This window comes from Apaloderma vittatum, unplaced genomic scaffold (assembly GCF_000703405.1).
Source record: "Apaloderma vittatum isolate BGI_N311 unplaced genomic scaffold, ASM70340v1 scaffold2177, whole genome shotgun sequence".
In the NCBI taxonomy this organism is placed as follows: Eukaryota; Metazoa; Chordata; class Aves; order Trogoniformes; family Trogonidae; genus Apaloderma; species Apaloderma vittatum.
In genome coordinates this window covers 7660-30451 of record NW_009725536.1, presented here as the reverse complement: position 1 = coordinate 30451, position 22792 = coordinate 7660, and the positions used below count along the sequence as shown (strand labels likewise).

Here is a 22792-nt window from a genome sequence, read left to right as displayed (position 1 = left end):
CTGTTTAGGTACTGGAAGGCTGTTGCACAATCTGGCTTGGAAGGAGGGATAATAAAACTGTGTGCAGAAAATTTGCAGGCAGAAATCTTTGCCCATAGATGTTTTTTGTCCAGATCTACACTTTTGATGTTCAGCTTTGCTGAACCTCTTACAGTCCTTCATCATTGCTTACATTATTTGACATAAGCTAATTTTTTACAGGGCAAGAAAATGGGCAACAACTTGAAAGGACCTCATGCAACTATGGCTATGGGAACATGACATAAATCATCCTCCTCACTAAAAGAGGTAGAGGACAGTTCCATTGCCTAACACACATTTACACAGTTGCATTGTCTAATAAATTTATGTGAAATAGCTGTAAAATGTTCGTGAGACAGGGCTGTGGTTTACGGCAACCTCTTCCCTGATGCCTTCCCACGGTGCAGGGCAGGAGGCAGAGGACAAGGTGGGCACATGAAGGCTGGTGATGGGTCTCGGAACCACTCTCAGTGCCTTGGGTATGAGGCAGCTGCATGTGACCCCCACAAGTTCAGTCTGGGCACCTCTGTCTCAAAAGTACCAACTTGTGCTGGGGCAGCTGGTCTGCTTCCTCTTTGGAACCTGATACTATTATTTAACTATCAGGTGCTTAAAAGAAATCTTCCCTGTTGTGTCTTCTCTGTTTTCTACACCCCCAAAGCAGCATGCAAGCAGTTATCCATATCCAGTGTAATTCTGAGTATAAGCTTCTTCAGTTGTAGATATACAAGGGAGAGGACAACATTGCTTTCGTAATATTTATGGCCTCTGAAAATAGTGGACAAAGGAATCATCACCTACTCCATAGGGGTACTGTGCACTGACAGACTGAAATGGACATTGTCTCTGATATCACCTCTTGAGTTTCAAGTGTGTTATATACAAAACAAAATAACAATGGAGGCCAAAACAGAAGAGACAAAGTGTGTTTAGAAACAACTTTTGAGAAATGAAGGTTGTGATGCATGGCTTGACAATTGACAAAGTTAATTAATTATTTGTTTGTGAGTTTTGAGCAACACTTTGGCTGTTATTTAAGCATGCAGTAAAGGGCAAAGCCCTGGAAGGCAACTGAGAAATTTTAATGAGTTGCAGCATACAAAGATGCCAACACTGGATGACATTTTAGAGCAGATTGGAGAATTTGACTTCTTCCAGAAACGCACCCTCTTTTTCTTATGCCTGCTTTCTGCTACCTTCGTTCCCATTTATGTGGGGATTTTTTTCCTGGGATTCACCCCCGAGCACCATTGCCGCAGCCCCGGCATGGCAGAGCTGAGCCAGCAGTGTGGCTGGAGCCTGGAGGAGCAGCTGAATCACACGGTTCCCGAGTGGGGCAGCCATGGGGCCAGTTTCAGCAGCCGCTGCAGGAGGTACAAAGTGGACTGGAACACCACGGGCATCAGCTGCACCGACCCCCTCGGCAGCATCGTAGGCAACCAGAGCACCGTCCCCCTCGGTCCCTGCCAGCATGGCTGGGTCTATGATACCCCAGGAACCTCTATTGTGACAGAGGTAAGACACAGTTTGTCCAGCAAAATCACTCTTGCCTGCACACCTTGAAGTTAGAAGATGATGGATTGGTAAAGTTTGCTTTTTGCCTGAGCTTGACTGCTAATAAATACTGAATATCAGGACTTGCTAGGGACTTGGAGCAAAGATTTATATTGATAAATAGTGGGAAATTATTGCTTTTCCTAAGAGGATAATAGTTCAAGTTTGTCACTAATCAGACAATAGCAGTTCTCATAATTCAATATTTCAGTCACTAGACTGAGGTACTACCTCCTAGCCCAAAATGAAGTATTGCAAATTTGGATGATAATCCAAACAGATATTCATGTACAATAAACAAGAGGTAGATGGGGCTAAATTTGTCAGAATAATAACTTGGCAAGAGAAATGTTCTTTTCTTCCACCTTACACTATCTAAATCAGATAGTTTATGAAGTGAAAAAACATGCAAACCAATACTAACAGTCTAAAAGCCATGTAGAGACCTGAAGCATAGGAAGAACCTCAGGAGAGATCTCTTTTACTTCTCCTTCAGTCCCAAATCTGCATTAACAATATCTAAACCATGTCTATCAGATGTTTCTGTAACCCATTCTTAAAAAACTGTGATGCTGAATATTTCACAGCTTCCTCAGGCAGGGTATTCGTATTCCCTTGCCTCACTACTGACACCATTACAAAGCAACTCCACCTCACTTTCCCCTGGGACTGATGGGTTGAAACAGAGAAGAGCATTCCTCACTGTCCTCCACGTCAGTCGAGCCAGGGAAACTGATCGGGGCTGCTTGGTACGGCCACAGCACACTTTTCCAGGGTAGAAAGATAATAAAAAATAAGCAGCCTAAGACATCCATGCTTCTTTTGGGGGGCTAAAGTCTAGTTACATCTGAATGAATATTTTCGGTTGCAGAGAAGTTAACACCAGTTTGCCTTGCTCCCTTCACTGGGTGTGGGTTGGTAACCTATTAATTGTACCAGTTCACTGCAGAGGAAAGCCAAACAAACTATGGGCATTTTGCCAGTGATGCTGAGGAGCGGGACAGCTGCCTGCTCACGGCAGCCCCACCACCTCTCACGCCAGCCCTGCTTTCAGGCAGTGAGACAATGTGTGGTTAGGGACAGGCCCTGGCATCTGGGAAGGAAAAGATTCTCTGAGTGTCCTCCAAATTTCAAGCAGATGAGATTTTTCTGAACTTTTTAATTTGTCTGTTCAAAGTTTCTCTCTCTTTTTCGTTGTCCTTAAGTGCTGTTGTGAAATCATTTTCCAGGGAGTAACTTTTCTACAAGGTTTGGGAAATCCAGACAAGATGTAGTACAGATGTCAGTTTAAGAGATTAAAGGGCTTCTTTCCTTGAGCCTATTTTCTAGTGGTGTGTTACTGGTTTCCTTTCCCCTCCAACAGCCATGGTTTGAGTTGAATGTTCCCACTCTTCTAACTCTGGTTACCTTTGCAGTATAACCTGGTGTGTGAGGACTCCTGGAAGCTGGACTTCTTCCAGTCCTGTGTGAACGCTGGGTTTTTTATTGGCTCCATGAGCATTGGCTACATAGCAGACAGGTACGTAGCATGTAGACAGGTGTGAGATGAACTGTTTCGTAGAATCATAGAACAATACACGTTGGAAAAGACCCTTGGGATCATCGAGTCCAACCATTGACCCTACACTACAAGTTCACCCCTAAACCATATCACCCAACATCACATACAAGCGACATTTAAACACATCCAGGGATAGCGACTCAACCACCTCCCTAGGCAGTCTATTCCAGTGTCTGACCACACTTTCTGTGAAGAATTTCTTCCTAATGTCCAGCCTAAACTTGCCCTGTTGCAACTTGAAACCATTCCCCCTGGTTCTGTCCCTAATTACCTGTGAGAAGAGACCAGCATCAACCTCTCTACAGTGTCCTTTCAAGTAATTGTAGAGCATGATGAGGTCCCCCCTCAGCCTCCTCTTTTTCAAACTGAACAGTCCCAGCTCCCTCAGTCGCTCTTCATAAGATCTCTTCTCCAGGCCCTTCACCCAGCTTTGTTGCCCTCCTCTGCACTTGCTCCAACACTTTGATATCTCTCTTATACTGAGGTGCCCAAAACTGAACATAATATTCAAGGTGCAGCCTCACTAGCGCTGAGTACAGAGGGACAATCACCTCCCATCTTCTACTCGTCACAAAATTTCTAATACAAGCCAGGATGCCGTTGGCCTTCTTGGCCACTTGGGCACACTGCTGGCTCATATTCAGCCGGCTGTCAACTGGTTAGCTGCTTTCTTCATGGTGCTGAATAATTCAGGATCCAAAGAGGAAATGAACACAATTAAAACTTGATTTAAGAGGCCCGTGGGTCACTTACAAAGGGATGAACAGTGGCTTCTAAGGCCCAGCTTTCAAACACTGTTGTAACCAAGGATTCCACAGAAATTCCATGGTGTTACTCCACTTTTACAGCCTCTCAGAGGCTCCGTAGGGAGTCTGCACTTTCATAGGTGAAGACATTTTTTTTCTTTCACAGTGGCAAACTGCAACGTGAGCTCAGAGTTTGAGATAAAATTTTAACTAGCACATCAAGAACTATTTGCCCATCTTTGTGATAAATTTGCTTCACATTATTTTTAACAGTATCCAGATAGCTATAAATCAGTTTCAAAAAAGAGAGTTTTTCTCACACACAGAAATAGAAGTTGTTCCTTTCTATATCTTCTTTGCTCCCCTTTTCCTCAGTTGGTTCTGTATGTAGCTGGATCAAGACCTGATTATCCTTCACAGGAGAGCCCAATGAGCAATAGCCTTTTCCTCACATGCTGATCAGGCTCCAAAATCATCTCTGTTGGACAGATATTGCAACCATTCTCTTCTTTTCTCCTTCTCCAAGGGGGAAAGTCTATGGAAAAGGGCACATCCACATCCCATAGTACTTCTGCAGTGTCAAAAAATAAGGGTGGGACTGTGTTTGTCTTGCTGTGCCCTGCTCCCATGTTTCATTGCAGGCAAACACATCGTCGGTTGGGTTGGGTTGAGCATACCATCTCTGTTGGGAAAGTGTGCCATGGTGCTAGCTATCCCCAACCCATCCCTCCACCTGGACAAGCCTGCCTGTGAAGAAGTTCACCTGTGCACAGGTTGGACAGACTGCTTTCCAGTGCTCAGTAAACCATTCTATTACTGTCAGTGAACCAGATCATGGATTTTTAAAGTTCTCTGCTTAAATAAGTTTTTCATCAGAATATGGTGATCTATCAAAGCAACTCTTTCAGGCCATAGTTTGTGTCTTGCTACAACTTTGGCAAAAAGCTCTTTCAGATGAAAGACATCAAATGGCTACAGCAGTACCTCAAAGATCCTACATCCAGGCTTCAGCCCTGAACTAGAGTCCCTTGTCTATTTTTAAGGACAAAGGTTGACATGCTTATGCTGATTTTTGCTTTTTTCACACATATTTTGAAACATCTTAGGTTCTTTTTTGCATCAGAAACATGTGTCATCTCCACACCTTTTTTTTCCCTTAAAACCAAACCCTCATTTTCTGGCCAAGTTTCCAGTGAATCTGAAAGTGTTCCATCCTTTTTTTTCCCAGAACTAATGCTCAGATAATGATGCACAGCTTATGGGACCAAAGAAGAGGATATGTAGCAGCTGCTCATCTGGGCATGACAGGACATAAAATAGCAGTGAGCAGATCCCATGACCATCAGAGGCACCACTCTCCAAACCATCTCAGCACAGAGGTGGATTAAGCAGTCATGTTTACTAGCAAAGGCACTTCTTGGCAGTGTACAGCTGTGCGAGGCTATAGAAGCTGGAGCTCCCAAACCCACAGCCATTTATATCATAGAATCATAGAATCATAGAATGGCCTAGGCTGGAAGGGACCTTAGAGATCATTTAATCCAATCTCCCTGTCATGGGCAGGGACGCCTCTCAACTAGATCAGGCAACACATGGGGACCGAACGGGGAATCGAACCCGTGACCTTATCAGCACCAAGCTCTATCTGAAATGCTCTTTCTCTGTGTCAAAATACCAAAGGATTTTTCTACCAAGACTTATTATCAAGCAAAAGTATGAAAAGGCAAGCAGGAGTAGGATAGCATTGCTGCTAAGATAAGTCACGCGCATGTCATAGCATTGAAAGCTTTCCTAAAGCTCTGTTTGCTGCCATCCTGCCCCAGTTCACCACCATGCCTGTACTGCAAGCACTCAAGAGCAATACAAAATCCCATATCTAGGGAGTGTTTTGCACCCAGAGAGTGTTGTGCTTAGGGCAAAAACAAATCCAGAAGCCTCAGATTTAGTAGTGGGAATGGGAAAAAAGCCCATGAATTCTGTGTTTCCTGAATTTTAGATATTCATCCTCTTCTCAGAGAGCCTGAGTGCAGCTGGTGTGCTGGCTTTCTCATGCATGAAACCGCTGCAACCACTGTACTCCAGACAACTGCAGGTGTTTCAGGTGCTTCAGGAGATGTTTCATAAGGTGTTTCCAAATGAGCTTCCCTCTGAGGGATTAGATCTACTCATTTAGTTAATCAGTCTCCGGGCATGTATCCGGTTGCTAACTGTGACATTCAAGAGTCAGACGTGTCTTGGAAATGGCACCTCTGTGTCCCTAGAAAGTTCCTGAGGTCTCTGGTTACATCCAGCACTGCACCTCTGCCATTCAGAGCTGGAGCACCAGCAGTGGATCTTTGCGAGCAAGGACTTCTCTTGTGGTGTGAGGAGGCTCTTCTGGGCTGAACTTCAAGACAAGTCAAAAAGATCTGTATGTCAGGCTCATGAAGGAGGAAAGTTTGAATGATGGCATCTGCTGAGGTTATTATGGAGGACAGAAGACATTTATTCTGGTTAGCTTTTATCATAATGTGCTATTTTTATGAAAATGCTATTTTTGTTGGTGGACATGGAGTAATTTAATGTTTTTTTAAAACCTACTTCCAACTGAATATCTATCTCTGTCAGCTAGAAAAAAAAATGCCTTTTCGGTGCCTGAATAAGTTTCTTCTTTTGGAAACATTTCATTTCTGACTATTGGTGAGTCATGGTGATACAGGGAATGACGAATAACAGTGATATACAAAATCTTCTTTAAGAAGAGCTCAATAGTGGGCCAAGGTTGATGAGAAAATAGGTAAAAATCACATCTATTGAACAGGATCCCCATTAAAAAGCTATTGCAGCAGCGAAATGTGGGCTCAAGAGGCGTATCAGGGTATTTCTGGAACTCATTAGCTGAGTCATTAACCAGAAGTGAGCAATGACCTGAAAACACAGGACAAGGGAGTCCTCTGAGCTTCCATTGAAATGCAAAATGTTGCTAAGGGAAGAATAGAGAGGAGGGGGACAGGGACTGTCTCCAGCCTCTTCAAAGACTTTTTTTTTGCCACTTTACCCTGCTGGTAGCTGAGCCTCTTTCTTTTATTCTTCCACTCTGCAGGTTTGGCCGCAAACTCTGCCTCCTGATCACGGTCCTCATCAATGCAGCCTCAGGTGTTCTCATGGCTTTTGCTCCAAGCTACTCTTGGACAGTGGTCTTCCGCCTGATACAGGGACTGGTCAGCAAGGGGAGCTGGCTGACAGGCTACGTCCTCAGTTACGGCAGCTTGCGATTACACTTTCTGGGCAAGAACCCCCTGTATAGTGGCAGAGCTGCCCCCTGCTTCTGACATCCGATTTTTAAGGAAGCGTGTGTAACAAGAGCAGACAGTGACATGGTGCTATTTACTGCCAAACTGCACCTCTCTGCTTAAATGTAGATGTTTATGACCTAAGCTTCCACCAGCTCATAGACTTAAGTGGAATAATTACAAGGCAGCTTTGGAATCTGGGGAGCATTTGTACCCAGAGAGGCATGTGCCAAAACAAAGGACAAGGTCTGGAGACAAGAACTAATTGAAAATGATGCGAAGACATATGACACTTGCTTGGCAAAGTCAGCAAATGTTGCTGTGAGAGATAACACTTGGTGCCTTGCTGCCAAAATGATTTTTGCTGTGCTATTTCACATGCTCAGCAAGTAGGGAGACTGTTCCCAAGATGTATTGGAGAAGGGAGACAGAGCAAGCAAGTGCCAGCTATTTTATTTTCCCATTTAGTTCTTAGCTAGAAGGAGTGGGAGAAAAAAAGCAGTATTTACCCCATGTTAATGAGTAAGGGCCTGACACTCTTGAAGGCAGGGACAAAGTCCCCAGCTGATTGGCAAAGGAGGAAGGGTCAGGGCCTGTCCTGTGATTTGCAGTAGGGACCTGGGACGTGACCTGCTCTGCTTTCCCATCCAAACCCATGTCCATGCAGCACACCACAAAGACATAGCTACACACACGGGGTCCACATGGGTTTAGCTGGCAGAGGTTATTTTCCTTCAGCTTTCCAAATCAATTCGTTTTTGCTCATCAGACTTGTATTTTCAGTTGCAGAATTTGTTGGCTCAAGCTACCGGAGGGCAGTGGGCATCATTTACCAGCTTGCCTTCAGCGTGGGACTCCTTGTCCTCACTGCCCTCGCTTACGTGCTTCGACAGTGGAGGTGGCTCCAGTTCACAGTCACACTGCCCAATTTCTTCTTCCTGCTCTACTATTGGTAAGTGATGCCTCTCACATCTCCCAGCAATACCGAGCCAAACCCAGGGGACTGTAACTGGGAGTTGAGGCTTGTCTGTAGGGACCCACCATGGCGTTCCACATACGATTGCTAAAACAACATCAGATTAGATCTGCTATTTTTCTCTTGTTCTGTTCCCCCTGCCCAGGGGTTTAGTCTGAATCATCTGAAAGCATGGGATTACCTGCAACATGTCATAACGCTTCTGTGTTTGGAGACTTTGCCACCCATTGCAAACTAATCAGTCGTTATTTCTTGAGCAGTACTTGAGCTACTGTGAGAAGTGAGGTTTTTTAATCATGTAATCTGCAGACTTTTATTGACTATTTGCAAAAAAACATGAGTGAAAATGCTCTTTAGAAAATTCCATAACCAGATCAGGGAGGAGTTTTCTGTTGTTTGGACTTGTATTAAAAAGTTTATTTTTAACACGGAAGAGCTGAAGGATTGTGTTTACGGCTATTCTTTTTTATAACTGCAGACTATTAGCCATTTCTAAAACATGACAACAGAATTTATCTCAGACTAATGTTTCCAAACTAAAATAAAGTGCGTTTAGCCTCAAAAAAAAAAAATCAGTTATGTTGTTGTCAGCACAATTCAGAGTGCAATCACTGACAGACACAGCTACTACTGAGTTCAACATCACCAGGCATATTCAATTTGCTGCATATTAAATACACCGTGGGAGCCTAGCCAGAGAAATCCTGTTCCATCTTCACCGTCTGTGTATCGGTAGTGTGCATTTTCCTTCCCTCTGTCACACTTGTGTTGCAGGTGTCTGCCAGAGTCTCCCAGGTGGCTCATAGCTCAAAAGCAAAATGACAAAGCTATAGAAGTTATAAAGCACATTGCCAAGGGAAATAAGAAGAAGCTACCTTGCTCTTTCCAGGTAACTGCATTACATTTGCTGCATATACGCAAACCTCAGGGCAAGTAATGCCACGAGTCTAGGGTTGCTTGGGGTTTAGAATAAGGAGCAGCTTGGCAACAAGAGCCCTGCAGTTCCATAAGGGAAAGGCAAGAGTTTTCTTCTCTGTGACTACTGAGGACCCTCACAGAGCATATCTGGGGAAAACAGTCTCATACACATGGCTGCAGAGATATGAAGACTGTCTATACAAATTTTCATGTTTCCTTTCCCCACACTCTGGAGAACTTATTTTGCCCTCAGTTGCTTAACTGACAAATTAAAACCCTCATCCTCCCACTAATACAGAAAGAAATTCATTGCTGTTCTCATGAACCTCTCCCTTGCCTAGTGTAATTTCTTGTCCCTCTTGTCGCTTGTGCTCCCAGAATCTCAGCTCCGAAGATGAAGATGGAGAAAAGCTGAAACCTTCATTTCTAGACCTTGTCAGGACACCTCAGATCAGAAAACACACATTTATTTTGATGTACAGTTGGTAAGGGAAGGCTTTTGCACCCCCAAATGAAGGTGTGCTATACGGTGCCCTTAACTGTCATTTTGCTCCCAGCCAGCGGCAAATCTCAATTCTTTGCACAAACTCTCTCCCAAAGAGTTTGATTTCATTTGCTCCCTGGTTTCTGCCCAGGTTCACAAGCTCAGTCCTCTACCAGGGGCTCATCATGCATTTAGGAATAGCTTCTGGGAACATGTATCTGGATTTCCTCTATTCTGCTCTCGTCGAGTTCCCAGCTGCCTTCATCCTCATGCTAACGCTGGATCGCATTGGCCGTCGTTATCCCTGGGCTGCAGCAAACGTGATGGCAGGTGGTGCTTGCCTCATTACAGCATTAGTCCCAGACAGTGAGTTGTCCAAATCTCCTCTATCAATGAATTATCTCCCTGCCTCTTCATTATTGCCTTGGGAAACAGAAAGCAATCCTCTTTACTCTGGCCCATGTTGGTATTGTGATCCGAACATGATCTTAATGATGATCCAATGATGATCTTAAGGGCTTTTTTGAACCTAAATGATTCTAATTATATTCTATGGCCATCAGCATTTATACCAGCTAAAGAGAGACTGGAGAATCATGTTTCCAAAATCGCATCAAATCAAATGGAAAGTCTGAAGGGCTAGATCACAAAATATACCATGTTAAGTCCACAATTTCTGTCTGGCATAAAATTTTGATCTGAATGCACAATTCAGCGTTTTCATCTTAGAATCACTAAGGTTTCAGTTTCTGTTTCTGAAAACGAAAAATGCTTGGGTACGCGCACACACTTAAACACCATCTGGGTAGAGCAAGAATTTTCTGCATTTGCACATCAACAGTGCTGCTCTCATAAATGTAGGATGTTGAGCAACCACGGCGACAGGAACTTGGCTTTTGCTTAACTGCGCGTTCTCTCCAGAGCCATAGTCTCAAAGCCACGTGTCCCTTAAGGGCCTCTGAATGAAAAAATCTTTCCTTTTCCTCTATATAATGCAACTAGACTGAAGCCACAGACGTAACAGAGCCAAACAACTATCGGTTCACAAGGAGACAAGGACAAAACCACAAAGGGTAACAGAAAAAAACAAAAACAGAGGTCCAGACAATGGAAACTTATTTTAACAAGTGACTGGGGAGCGCAGGGGAGTTGTGTAAGGGGGGGCTGGGCTTTGATAAGGGAGCGCAAGAGTGGGATTCCCACAGTCCCACAGCTGCTGCCCATGCCAGGGCATGGGCAGCAGCAGTGCCCAGGTGCGTGCCTTGCACCGAGGGTGGGCATAGCCAGTGAAGGCACTGGTGCCAGCCCAGCTGAGCCCGTGATTTATCCCCATGGGCCTTGGTGGCGGTCCCCACCAGCAGACACCTCAGTCTTCCCCTCCTACCTGAGGCAACGCCTCCAGCCAAGAGCTGTAGCACTTTCAAAGCCCATAGCTTGAAGTCCATCTCTCCAGAAGATGGGTTTTCTTCACCCAGGCCAGCTCTGCGGGGGGCAAGAGGGCAAGCAGAGCCTTGGCTGGGAGACAAAAATCTAGCAAAGTCCCAAGTCTTGGTTATTGGCTTGAATCACAAGACAATTGCATTATACATTCTTTATAGAGTGAAACAGAACACCATCACATGCTGTCCCCTTGATCTGCAAAGTGGTCAGCAAAATGACAGCAAACTTACTGTTTCCTTAAATAAAATCTTTATTCCTGTTTTATGTTGAAAGCAGAAGAAAAAGTAATTTTGTTAGCTAACCTTAATGTGCACAATATCTTTCCAGCTGTTTATTGGCTTAAAATGACTGCAGCTTGCTTGGGCAGGATGGGAATTACCATGAGCTACGAAATTATTTGTGTGGTAAATCCTGAGCTGTATCCAACATTTCTCAGGTAAGCGCACCATCTTCTGTCAGCTGGTAAAAGCACTGGGTATTGCTCTGAGAGAGACTGCAAGAGGCCAACGGAAGGCTGTGAACGCAGTTGAGGAGCCTGTGGCTCATGCACTGCCCTGGAAAAGCAGTTTAAAATATACCTTGCAGGGGTGGAGGAGGGCTGCTGTGTTGTGCAGCAGAAAACCACCACCTTCTCTGGCCAAAGCTCTGTCCTCAGCATTGAGGCAGCTCATTTCTGAGAGGATGTGTAAGAACCTCTCTAGTCTCCCCTTCCAGTGCAGTTCAGTGAACCAGGAGAAGTCAAATGCTTACTAACCTCTCTCCTCCAATACAGAACTAGTCTTAAATGTCTTGCCTTGTGTAATTCTTTCCCTCTTCATCCGTTTCGTCTTCCAGTATTTCTCCACGGGACAGTGTTCTGTCTGTGCTCTCTTTTATTGTATTCACCACGATAGGGGCCAGGCCTTTCTAAGCCCCAGGGTGTTAGCTGTCTTCTCCTCCTTGAGGGTCACAGCCCATCAATCCTCCCACCAGCTGCAAATCCCCTGGGCAAGGTGCTGCTCCCAGCTGCTTTGGGTGCTGCCCGGGTGCAGAGCCATATCAAGCAAACCTGGGCAAAGCCCATCATGTTCTCTGTGTGTGTGTGTGCGTGCGTGCACATGCACAACTGTGTTCCTCCTTTGCAGGAACCTGGGAGTCCTCGTCTGCTCATCCATGTGTGACCTCGGTGGAATCATCACACCCTTCCTTGTGTACAGACTGGCAGAGCTCTGGCACGAACTGCCCCTAGTAGTCTTTGGTAAGGGTGGCTGGGCGGGTTGGTTGGCCACAGCCTAGATGAATGACTTTGGTGGTCTATTTCTTGCCTTTCAAAAAAATGTAGAGAGATAGAATCATAGAATCATAGAATTTTGAGGGTTGAAAGCGACCTTAAAGATCATCTAGTTCCAACTCCCCTGCCATAGGCAGGAACATCGCTCACTCGATCAGATTGCTCAGAGCCCCATCCAGGCTGGTCTTAAAAACTTCCAGGGGTGGGGCTTCCACCACCTCTCTGGGCAACTTGAGCCAGTGTCTCACCACCCTCATGGTGAAGAACTCTTTCCTAAGGTCCAATGTCAACCGATCCATCTCTAGATTTAATCCATTCTCTCTAGTCCTATCTGTACCTGACATCCTAAAAAGTCCCTCACCAGCTTTCTTGTAGACCCCCTTAAGATACTGGAAGGCCACAATAAAGTCTCCTTGGAGCCTTCTTTTCTCCAGATGTATATTAATGTGTGTGGACGTATGTATAGCATAGCTTTGTAAGTGTTTCATCTGGGAGCTTGGAAGTTGTGCCAAAGTCACCCCTCAGCCCTTTCTGCAGCAGAGGAGACCCCATATTTTTGAGACAGCTCTTTCATGCTTTGACTTCGCCCTACTGAGCCCTTCCCAAGGGGTGGACGTCTTTGGGTTCTGCCTCTCTCATCTGCACATGATTATGAGACCTGAGGTCCAAGCAGGATGGCCCCTTGTCTCCCTACAAAAAAGTGACCCTGCACCTCTTGCTGACACCTCAGGAGCCTAGTCTGCCAACAATCCCATGGCAATTTAGGATAGTAAAACAGCATGTTCACCCTGATGTTAAGACGACCATCCTATAAAAAGGGGTGTCTTAAATATCTCCTACTGAACATATTCAAATCAGTGTGCCCACATGCACCATCCTCTCTAAGTTTGGTCATAGCAGGCTCTAAAACTAGCTCAACTGGTTAGAGCATGGTGCTGATAACACCAGAGTCGCAACTTCGATCCCTGTTCAGTCCCCATGTGTTGCCTGATCTAGTTGAGAGGCGTCCCTGCCATGACAGAGGGGTTGGATTAAATGATCTCTAAGGTCCCTTCCAGCCTAGGCCATTCTATGATTCTATGATTCTAATCAGAAAGTGAAATTGGCCAGGTGGGCTGGTAGCAACCTTTCATGCATGTCCTAATATAGCTGAAAGCAGGCATGACACTAGCATCACTCCAGGTTCATGTGAGCTGGACAACTAGAGCCAAAATTGGTTTCCTTCACACTGTGTACACAAACTAAGGGAGACAAATCACCTCTGGGTCTATGGCCCAGGACGGCTTTCCAGGTCTCAAACACACCTCAGAAATACTTGCAATTATTGAAAATGAGAATGACCTAGACAAAAAGCCAAGATTTATTACCACTTTGAAAAGCCCTTATTTAATTGTCAGGGAAGCTGTGTCTCAACCAGAATTATTAGTGACTTGGAATTAAACTCGGGCATGACCATTATTTTCCTTTGTAATCCCTGTTTTGTGTTTGCAGCTGTGATTAGCTTAATTGATGGTGGCTTGGTTTTGCTCCTACCTGAAATGAAGGGAAAACCTCTCCCTGAGACCATTGAAGATGCTGAAAATTTGCACAGGTATGGCATTAAGGACCCTCCCTTAAAGCAACTCCCCTTTACATCCTTAAAATCTGCTAAGAAAAAGTTATTTTATTTTTCCAAGGGTCTCTTGTGTTTGGTTATAGACTTATAAATATGGTGGATGGTTAGCAAGATCAAGCTCTGGGTTCTCCTGCATGACCTGACCAGAATCCACTAACACCCTAAGTGAGAGTCAAACAGTAAGAGAAGATGTGAAGGGTGATTTCACAGGCCATCCTAAAAGCATCGATCTGGCCTTGGGACGCTCCTTAGGTAGCACATTCAGCAACTCTGCCTTGAGAAGCATCTGTCAGAATGAGGAAATGTGTCCTCTCTGCCACGGCCACTGCTGGCAGCCAAAGCTTGCTTTCAAGCAGGAGAGCACCCTGGCACGGCAGATGGGAGCTTTTGGAAGCTCAGTCAGCCATCCTCAGGGAAGGTGAGGCAGATGGTGGAGGTACGCCTCCCCAGGGAAAGTAGAGGAAGTTGACAGCATGGAAACCCTAGCTGGCTGTAGTATCTGTGCAAAGTAACATGAGGGTATGATTTTATGATTCTATGAGGGAATGCAGTCCCATCTAAGCGCCTGTGGCTGCAGCTGCACCCCACACATGCCCAGGTGTGCTCACCACCTCGGGTCTCACCTCCTGTAAGATGCTATACCTGTGAAGGGACCACCAATGTTCCTAGAGATGATCACACCTGGTGAGGACAAAGCTGGCTGAGATGTGGATTAAAATTTGGGGAAGCAATGCAGGGAATGTCCTGTGGTTTCCATGCTTTCTCCTTCTGGTATGGTCTGTGCCTGCTGGAGCAGCTCCCCGGGTGAAAGTAGTGCTCTACAGGCACCGAAGGAGCCATTCAGATTTACTGAAGCTGATGCAGAGGCAATCAGATTTTTTACTGATCTGGTAAAAAAATTGGGTGCATGAGGTAAAGGACCCAGCCTGAGCAGAAAGGGATGGCAACGTAGCACAGGGCAGAGCATGGAGAGATTACTCTAGGAAAAGTTAGGAAGTCCATACATACAACCACACACCTAGACATTACTTACTAACAACCTAGAATAACAATTTTTACAATAGGAAATGCTAAAGTTACTGCTGCTACTGTTGTGATAGTATTTCCAGACAGCCACACAGCTCTGACAAGGCCACAGAAAGTCCCCAATTTACTCCTTATTGTGCTGCTCTTCAAAATAATCTAACTACATTTGAAAAAAAGCCAGTGATGAGACATCCGTTAAACCTTGTTTTCAGTGAATGAAAGCATATGAGTTATTTGATGGTTCCTGCTCTTCACCACCAGGAGCATCACCTGGCTTTTCCCCTTTCTTTCCACAGGGAAGAGAGAAGCCAAGAAAAAATTATTTATCTCCATGTTTTGACTTCTGAAGCTGCCCACAAGTAAAAATCATGTAATTATAGAATTGTTTAGATCAGAAAAGACCTTTAAGAACATTGAGTCCAACAATTAACCTAGCAATACCAAGTCCACCACTAAACCACGTCCCTAAGCACCACATCTATAGGTCTTTTAAATACCTCCACCACTTCCCTGGGCAGCCTGCTCCAATGCTTGACAATCCTTTCGGTGAAGAAGTGTCTCCTAATGTCCAGTCTAAACCCCTCCTGGTTCAACTTGAGGCCATTTCCTCTTATCCTATCACTTCTTACACGGCAGAAGAAACTGATGGCCACCTCACTACAACCTCCTTTCAGGTAGTGGTAGAGAGCAATTAGGTCTTCCCTGAGCCTCCTTTTCTCCAGGCTAGACAGTTGCCTTAGCTGCGCCTCGTAAGATTTGTTCTCAAGACCCTTCACCAGCTTTGCTGCCCTTTTTTAGACAAGCTCCAGCACCTCAAGGACCTGTTTTGCCTCAGATCTGCCTTTGTCAGGGCAGGGAGGCAAAATGAGCCAGCAGAGCAGCCGCAGCAAGCCCAGTCCTCAACTCCATTTGCAGCGCAGGAGCCAGGGCAACATGGTGTTCTCTTTCCCATTGCACTCTCCCAGCTGCCAGCAGTTTGTGGCTTGGGGACTTGCCGAGCCAGAGGTCATCTGAGTGCATTTCTCATGGACCAGTCTTCCACAAATTTTTCTCTTTGTCTTCTGAACACATTCACGCTTCTGGTATCCTGGCAGCAGCAGCAACTTGCACAGCATGAGTGGGAAATTCATGAAGAAACACTTTCTTCGGCTTGTTACAAAGCTAAAAATCTCTTCCGGCTGCTCACTCACAATTCATTTCTGTAGTGAGCAGAAGCATATTTGTGAACCCAACTTACCTCCTCCAGGCTACACTTGATTCTGCATGAAAGTAAGTGTGTAAATAATAATTGATTTACTGTCACAATTTCCCCTACATACCTTAAAATCTTGGTGTGTCAGCTGGTCCATGGCTCCAGATGTCCAGCAGATCAGCTTCACAGAATCATTGAATCATCATGGGATGGCTCCTGTTTCCCAGCAGGACCACTGCAGAGCTCAATTCAGGAGCCCGGGGCATCCAGAAGTCCCTCTTCTGTCCCAGTTTACCACTCTTCTTCAAGAGAAATAAGTAGAAAAAACAAGGATTTCTACATCCAGACTGTCTTTTAAGCTTTGACATTCCAGAATTTCAGTGGATATTAGGCAAGCTGGAAAATGAAAAGGAAGGTGAAGAGGAGTTGTTGGCAGCAAAGCCTCAGGACATCGGGGGATCACTGACAGTGTGGCAGGAGAAAGACCTATTACAGACACACACTGGGAGTGGCATAAACAAGTAACAGGATACTGTGGACTGCATATTAAGCATATTCATGTTTATGCATAATTGATTTTCTAATATCATGAGCTTGGCTTTTTCATAGCCAAACTCCAAAACAGACATAAGGGATAAGGACTGAGGCAGGGGAAGGGGAGGTGGAGGGAAGATGAGCCAAAAAAATAAGGGTAAAAATGATATGGCTTTTTAAGTAGAATCTCCCTCAATAAAGTGCTGAAGAGTCACCGCTATAGTGCTTTTGAAGGTTAAAGGATCCTCTCCACAGCCCTCAGGAAGCACTTAAAATGTGATTCACATTCTATTCATCAACTAATGTATATTTTCTGGATATCGGTTTGTCTCCTGCACAGTCCCAGCTCTGGGAAAAAGCTCAATTTCTTCATATTTTAAAATATTTACTGAATGTAAATACGGTAGGGATGGGATTAGAGCAAGCTGCAAATAAAATTAGCACACCATTGTTCTGATCACACAACAAGCAGGGGAGCCGGAAACCACATAAGCTTTGCACTGACCTGTAGGATGTGTTTTCCTGCCAATTCATGAACACATGCACACAAGAACACCTTGACCAAAAACACGTATTAAGATTACAACTTGCAGACAAGAAGCCTTAATGAGTCTCTGATACACTGCAGATCCTATAGCTGCATTTGATAGGGCAAAATTAGCACTGGAGTCCCCAAATAGCAGCTATGCCAGCATGGTGTTATTTGGATGTTGGTGCTGACAGCAACAGCAGAGGACAAACGTAGTGCATAGAAAGCACTGACCTCAGCCACAACTGCAGCCAGGCTGTCCATCAGATGATGCCAGGGAGAACACCAGAAACTTTGCAGAAGTAAAGAACAACTCATTTCAAAACCTGAGGTTACTGAAGGCCAGTGGGCACCCTGAAACATGAAGATTTTACTGTGCTTACAGTCCTTATATAGCCCAGTATTTCTTAGCTGCTATCTTAAAAGATCAGTCTCATTAACCTGGACACAGTCCTGTCCAAGCTGTCCTGGGGTTGCCTGGGCGACCCCATGGTTGGGCCCTGAAGTTCTTCTTCCCAAGCTCCAGGATCAGCCCTGCCACTGAGCTGGTTACCTCCAGCAGCCCCAGGAGCAGACAAGCTTCAGCTCCTATAAGGGGAAGGGAAGGTGGCAGCTTGTCGCACCCTCTGGAGGAGATCCACCACACACTCAGGACATAAAAGCTCTCTGTGCTTTGAGAGCAGCCCTGTGCAGCTGGACCAGAGTTGATGTGTTTCATTGACTTCCCAGCTCCAGGAAGCAATACATGGATGGACGAGGTCACCAGCAGGGAAACTGATGAAGCACTTTTGCCCCTGTGCTCATTAAGGTGCCACTAGAAGGAAAAGCAAATATAACTTGTAGGCAACTGTGAAGCGAAGGCATGACAGAATCTGCCACCTCTGCAACTCCTGCTGTGGCAACAGCAGGGTCATGAGAGCCACTTTCTGCAGTTACTTATTTATTCATCCCAGCATTTGTCTTGCTTGAATTCTTGCTGCCTCCCTCATTTTCCTTTTGCAGTTTTCAACATATTTCAAGTCAATGAACTGTAACAAAGCTGTTCTAATAGATTTCATTTGTTGTGGAGCAGAGACATCTCTGCAACCACAGCAAGACACCAGCTCCACAGGACACTTAATTACTTCCCCGCTGTCCCTCTTTGCCCATCTCAGGACCAGCTTGTTCCCCTCTGACCATGAAGTAAATACTAGTTTTGCAAGTGCCTGGGCCAAAATCATGTCACTCCACATCCAACCCTGGTCTTCTCAGAGCAATCTCATCATGGCCCTGCTTCACTGGACAACATGCTTCTCTGCCTTTGAGGCCCTCACAGCTACACTGAACGTTAAATGAGGCTCAGGCCAGTTGAAAGCAAGGGCAAGGTCACCCTACTACTGCACCAGGAAGCAATTCTGGAGGAATTTCACCCTGCCTGCAAGAGTCCAACAACAACTGGCTCAGCTGGGCGCTCTCCCTGCAGATGGTAATTAAAGGGCATCAGTATTTTGTGTCCTGCTTACAGCATCCTTGTTGAAAAACAGTGTTTCCCAGCAGTTGTTAGGGGCCACCAACAGAAACAGGGAAGGGAAGCCACAATACTCTTGTGTCTGTTTTCCTCTGCAACAAGTCTGTTAAGGGTGCTCAGTGGGATGTACTAGGAAATTTGTGAAAGGTGTTGGATATTTCTTGGCAGATCCAGTGTTGTCCCTAATGCTCTCTGTTCAGAGTCCTGTAGGTCCCCAAGCCTAAGCCTGGCTACCACTGCAGGGCTGCTCCCTTCAAATATGTAGAGGTACAGCTGTGTCCTGGCCCCAGTCCCATCCTAAGCCTGGAGTGGAGAAGGACTGGTGGGCTCTCAGTCCCTCCTCCCTGGTAGCTGTAATGCTTTTGCCCCATCTGGAGTCTCAGAATATGCTTTTTAACAAAATTCTGCAGATTATTCACTAGGAATATGATGTTTAACAAGACGATTTAGTGGCTGAATGAAGCTGTTACCTTATGAAGGACTATGAGTCCTTCTCCTATGCACCCCTTCTCTTGCTTTGGAGTTGCCACATGCCCATCCTTGTACAAATCCAACAAAATCCACAATGAGAGCTACTGTGTAGGCACAGGAACTCACACAAACACGATAACATATGGGTTAGCAAAACAAACACAAAAAGAGTTCTAACAAGACTGTATAAGGTTTGTAGTCACCTCAGTTTTGTTGGGATGGACCTCACCATCCCCACGTTAAGAACTGTCCCTGTGTTGAGGTACACGCAGCTGGTGTGAAAATTTCCCAGCCTTGAAACATACTTACAGGGTACATAGAGGGAAACAGCTATGCAGTAATAGGAGCAATCCCATCAGAAAAACCCAAATACTGTAACTAAAGGATAGGCAGCCAAAAATGAGGCAAGACTTCTGAGAGAGTGTTTATTCCAGTTTGCCTTTCCATCCTACAGTAGCCTGTCCAGAAAGTTATGCTTTCTTCAGTCTTCTGATGCTTGGACATGGAGATAGATTGTTTTGGTCTTTGGAGAACTTTTCCTGCAAGAATAACATGACATGAGCAGCAAATCAGGAATGAAGGTGCTCAGTGAGCACCTAACTTCAAGTTCTTAACTTGCTCTGTCTCTCCCTCAGAGTGAACAAGCATATAGTCCTCAAATCCTCTATGTTTTCTCTGGCCCCTCAGTAGATACTGGTGCTTCACCCACCACATAAGTAGCTATTATCAAGACTGTCCTTTTTCTGTTCCACAGTTCTTTTTAAGCAAAAATAACATTTATAGTAGCATTGCAGCAGGTTTGAGGGACTAGTACAGCTATGCATAGGCCATGCCGCTTGTTTTCAGATGCCTAGGTATACAAGAAATAAAAAGAGAGTCCAAAAATCTCTCCAGCTAGAGTCTGGGAATTAACTAGCAACTTCTTGAAGGCACAGGAAGCAGCCAAGTAACGCCCAGGCTAAGAGTTCATCATCCTAACTCACCTGTGAAAGTTTTCAACATCTTCAACAGTCTCCGGCAAAACTCTTCCTTTAGTTTCAGGTAGAAGCAACACCAATCCACCAGCAATCAAACCAAGAACAGCTTCAAATTGAACAGGTGCACAAAAAGCTCATTAGTCTGTACAAATTCCCAGCGTATACACCATTTTATACTGCCTGACACAAAGGAGTCATATGAAGAACAAAATAAAATATCATTTACTAGATGTGCACATCAAGGCTCTATATGCAAAACCATCATGCCACCTCTGGAGGATGTGGCTGCCACAGGGAGACAGCAAGGAGCCAAGCTCAGCTGCAAGTCATACATTGAACTAGGGCATCTCTAACTGGACAGCCAATCCTTCCTTTGTAGAGGAAAGAATCCTTTCTTCTCTGAGACTATGTGAGGAAATGCAATATTTTTTTTCTGCTATTCATATAAGATTAAAAAATACATGCAGAGTGTATTAACCTCTATAGAGTGTGATTAAATTCTCCACTGATAATTTCTGCTGCCTACTTTGCATAAGTTTACTGTCTGTGTTTTAAATCTACTAAGCATCTTCCTAAATGTCCTGTGTGTTAAAAACAGCTTGTTGCCATTCAAGAATATTTTTTTATAAATAGTGCGCTGATCTAAAGATTCAGAAAAGGTTTGCAGATCCTGACCTAAGAGTTCAAGTCATTAGTCTGCAAACACTCATCTTGTATTTATTTGCCATCCTGATTCTAAATAGCTGGAGAATAGCCAGTTAATGAGTGTCTGTCTAGTAACAGAGCTGACTGTCCATTAAATAGGCAATTATGTGAAGACAGAGGTTTTGGCTTCTGGACTAAGACAATATACCTCACAGAAGAGCAGTAATTCCCCAGATTTTAATCCATCAAATATTAATCTCATCAAAACGTAAAGTGGCACTTACTGAAGACTATCAGTGGCAGATCATGCCAGACTTCCACCAGTCTGTAAACAATGAATGGGACAATGATTCCACCAATATCACACAAGGAGGAGCAGATCATCACTCCGAGGTTTCTAGTTCAACAGCAGAAAGATCACGTTAGCGTCAGAGTACTGCTGATGGAAAGGGAGAGATCACAACTCTGACTTTTGCGCAGAACAAATCACTGTGTGGGACTTCAGATCCCTCATGCGCCATGCTTGTCTCCACATTTTGCTTTCATTCAGTCACATGAGTTTCCACTTGCCTTAAAGCACATTTGTTTTCTTTATTAATCTACCTTTATAAAGCATTTTAATTGTGCTTCACCTACTTCATGTTCAACAGGACTTGTGTAGCTCTGAAGCATTTGGGGATAATATAATCTGTCAAAAAGCATAACATACACATTGGCCTAAACTACTTGTTTCTAGTCAAAATGTCAATGGAGAGGAGGATGCACCTACCTGATGTACGTTGGATACAGCTCAGTGTTTACAAAGCAAACCATTTCGAAAGCCATTGTGATTCCCATTCTCCCGATGCAAGCAGCAATCACTTTTAGCCAATGCATGTCTGCAGAGAAAATGTGTTCAACACGTTTAAAAGTCTCCCAGAGATTTAGCAGGTGTCAATTAATACATCAGTGTTATTTTAGCAGGATGTCTGATCCCACATCACTTGATGTTAAGGGGCCTTGTTTCACCTGTGTGAATAAGGGAATGGGAACAGTCAGCACTGCACGAGCTGTGGCACAGGGACCCTCCCAAAGCAGCATGAGGGACACGGATGCTTTGAGATTTATCATTCGCAGTCCTACAGATCGACCTCATTTCACTTCTGCCGCATGAGGAGTGCCACTAAAAGTCAGGGAGGCGGGAACCGATGATGGGCATAGGTTTGTGAAAATTTGGAGTTGGACCTTGGGGAAAGGGAGGGAAGGAGAGGTGAGTGCTGTTCCCAGGGGGCTACACTGGGGTGGGAAACCATCACATGGCCTCACCCAGGTGACTCACCATTTGGGATCAGGGCTGTGGCAAGGCAGGCGGCTCCAGCCACCAGGTTTGCTGCAGCCCAGGGGTAGCGCCGCCCAACACGGTCAATTGTGACGATGATGATGAAGGCAGCTGGAAACTCAACAAGTGCAGAATAGAGGAAATCCAGATACACATTGTCAGCAGCTACTCCCATGTGCATGATGAGTCCCTGGTAGAGAATGGAGCTTGTGAACCTAGGCAGAGAAGGGCATCCCAGCTTTGTTAGTCAGTCAGAGTACAGAGGTCTATGACCTGCTGGATCCTTCAAAACCTGAGCTTCAAAAATAGTTATCCAACATTATCTTCTTACCAGTTGTACATCAAAATGAATGTGTTTTTTCTCATCTGTGGTGTCCGGACGAGGTCAAGGAGTGAAGGGCTCTGCTTTCCAGCATCTTCCTCTTCAAATTTAATATCCTGCAGAAGAGTCAGTACACAGTACAGTAAGTTTCTACTGGGAGAAACTGACAGAAGATACTAACGTAATGCTTACTTACTTGCACAAGCAAACCCTGAGCTCACCTCAGAATGGGAAGGCATCTTTTTTCGATTTGTTTTAGCCATATGCCTGACAATTTTCATAGCTTTGTCATTTTTTCCTTGAGATATCAGCCACCTGGGAGACTCTGGGAGGCACCTACAATGTGAGGTGGATGTTATTATATACCAAAACATAAAGCCCACATACTGCTCCTGTGTATTGAGACTGTGGAAC

The 22792-nt window shown here is 44.9% G+C and overlaps 2 protein-coding genes across 2 annotated transcripts in view; one reads left to right on the top strand and one right to left on the bottom strand.

Moving 5' to 3' along the window:
• The first annotated feature begins 1125 nt into the window (after positions 1 to 1125).
• SLC22A2 (solute carrier family 22 (organic cation transporter), member 2) lies at positions 1126 to 15246 on the top strand. Its single transcript, XM_009872929.1, has 11 exons — positions 1126 to 1536; positions 2991 to 3094; positions 6965 to 7119; positions 7938 to 8106; positions 8905 to 9019; positions 9427 to 9533; positions 9684 to 9898; positions 11300 to 11408; positions 12097 to 12209; positions 13734 to 13833; positions 15180 to 15246. The coding sequence occupies exons 1-11, from the start codon at positions 1126 to 1128 to the stop codon at positions 15244 to 15246; spliced, it is 1665 nt and encodes a 554-aa protein (XP_009871231.1).
• A 4351-nt stretch (positions 15247 to 19597) lies between these two features.
• The window catches only part of LOC104276557 (solute carrier family 22 member 2-like), a gene marked incomplete at its 5' end in the record, with an annotated part of 8116 nt that continues 4921 nt past the window's right edge, over positions 19598 to 22792 (bottom strand). Inside the window, 7 exons of the mRNA XM_009872928.1 lie at positions 19598 to 19655; positions 20100 to 20199; positions 21023 to 21135; positions 21508 to 21616; positions 22057 to 22271; positions 22388 to 22494; positions 22600 to 22714. Of these exons, the coding sequence (XP_009871230.1) occupies positions 19598 to 19655; positions 20100 to 20199; positions 21023 to 21135; positions 21508 to 21616; positions 22057 to 22271; positions 22388 to 22494; positions 22600 to 22714 (817 nt within the window). The remainder of the gene's footprint in view (positions 19656 to 20099; positions 20200 to 21022; positions 21136 to 21507; positions 21617 to 22056; positions 22272 to 22387; positions 22495 to 22599; positions 22715 to 22792) is intronic.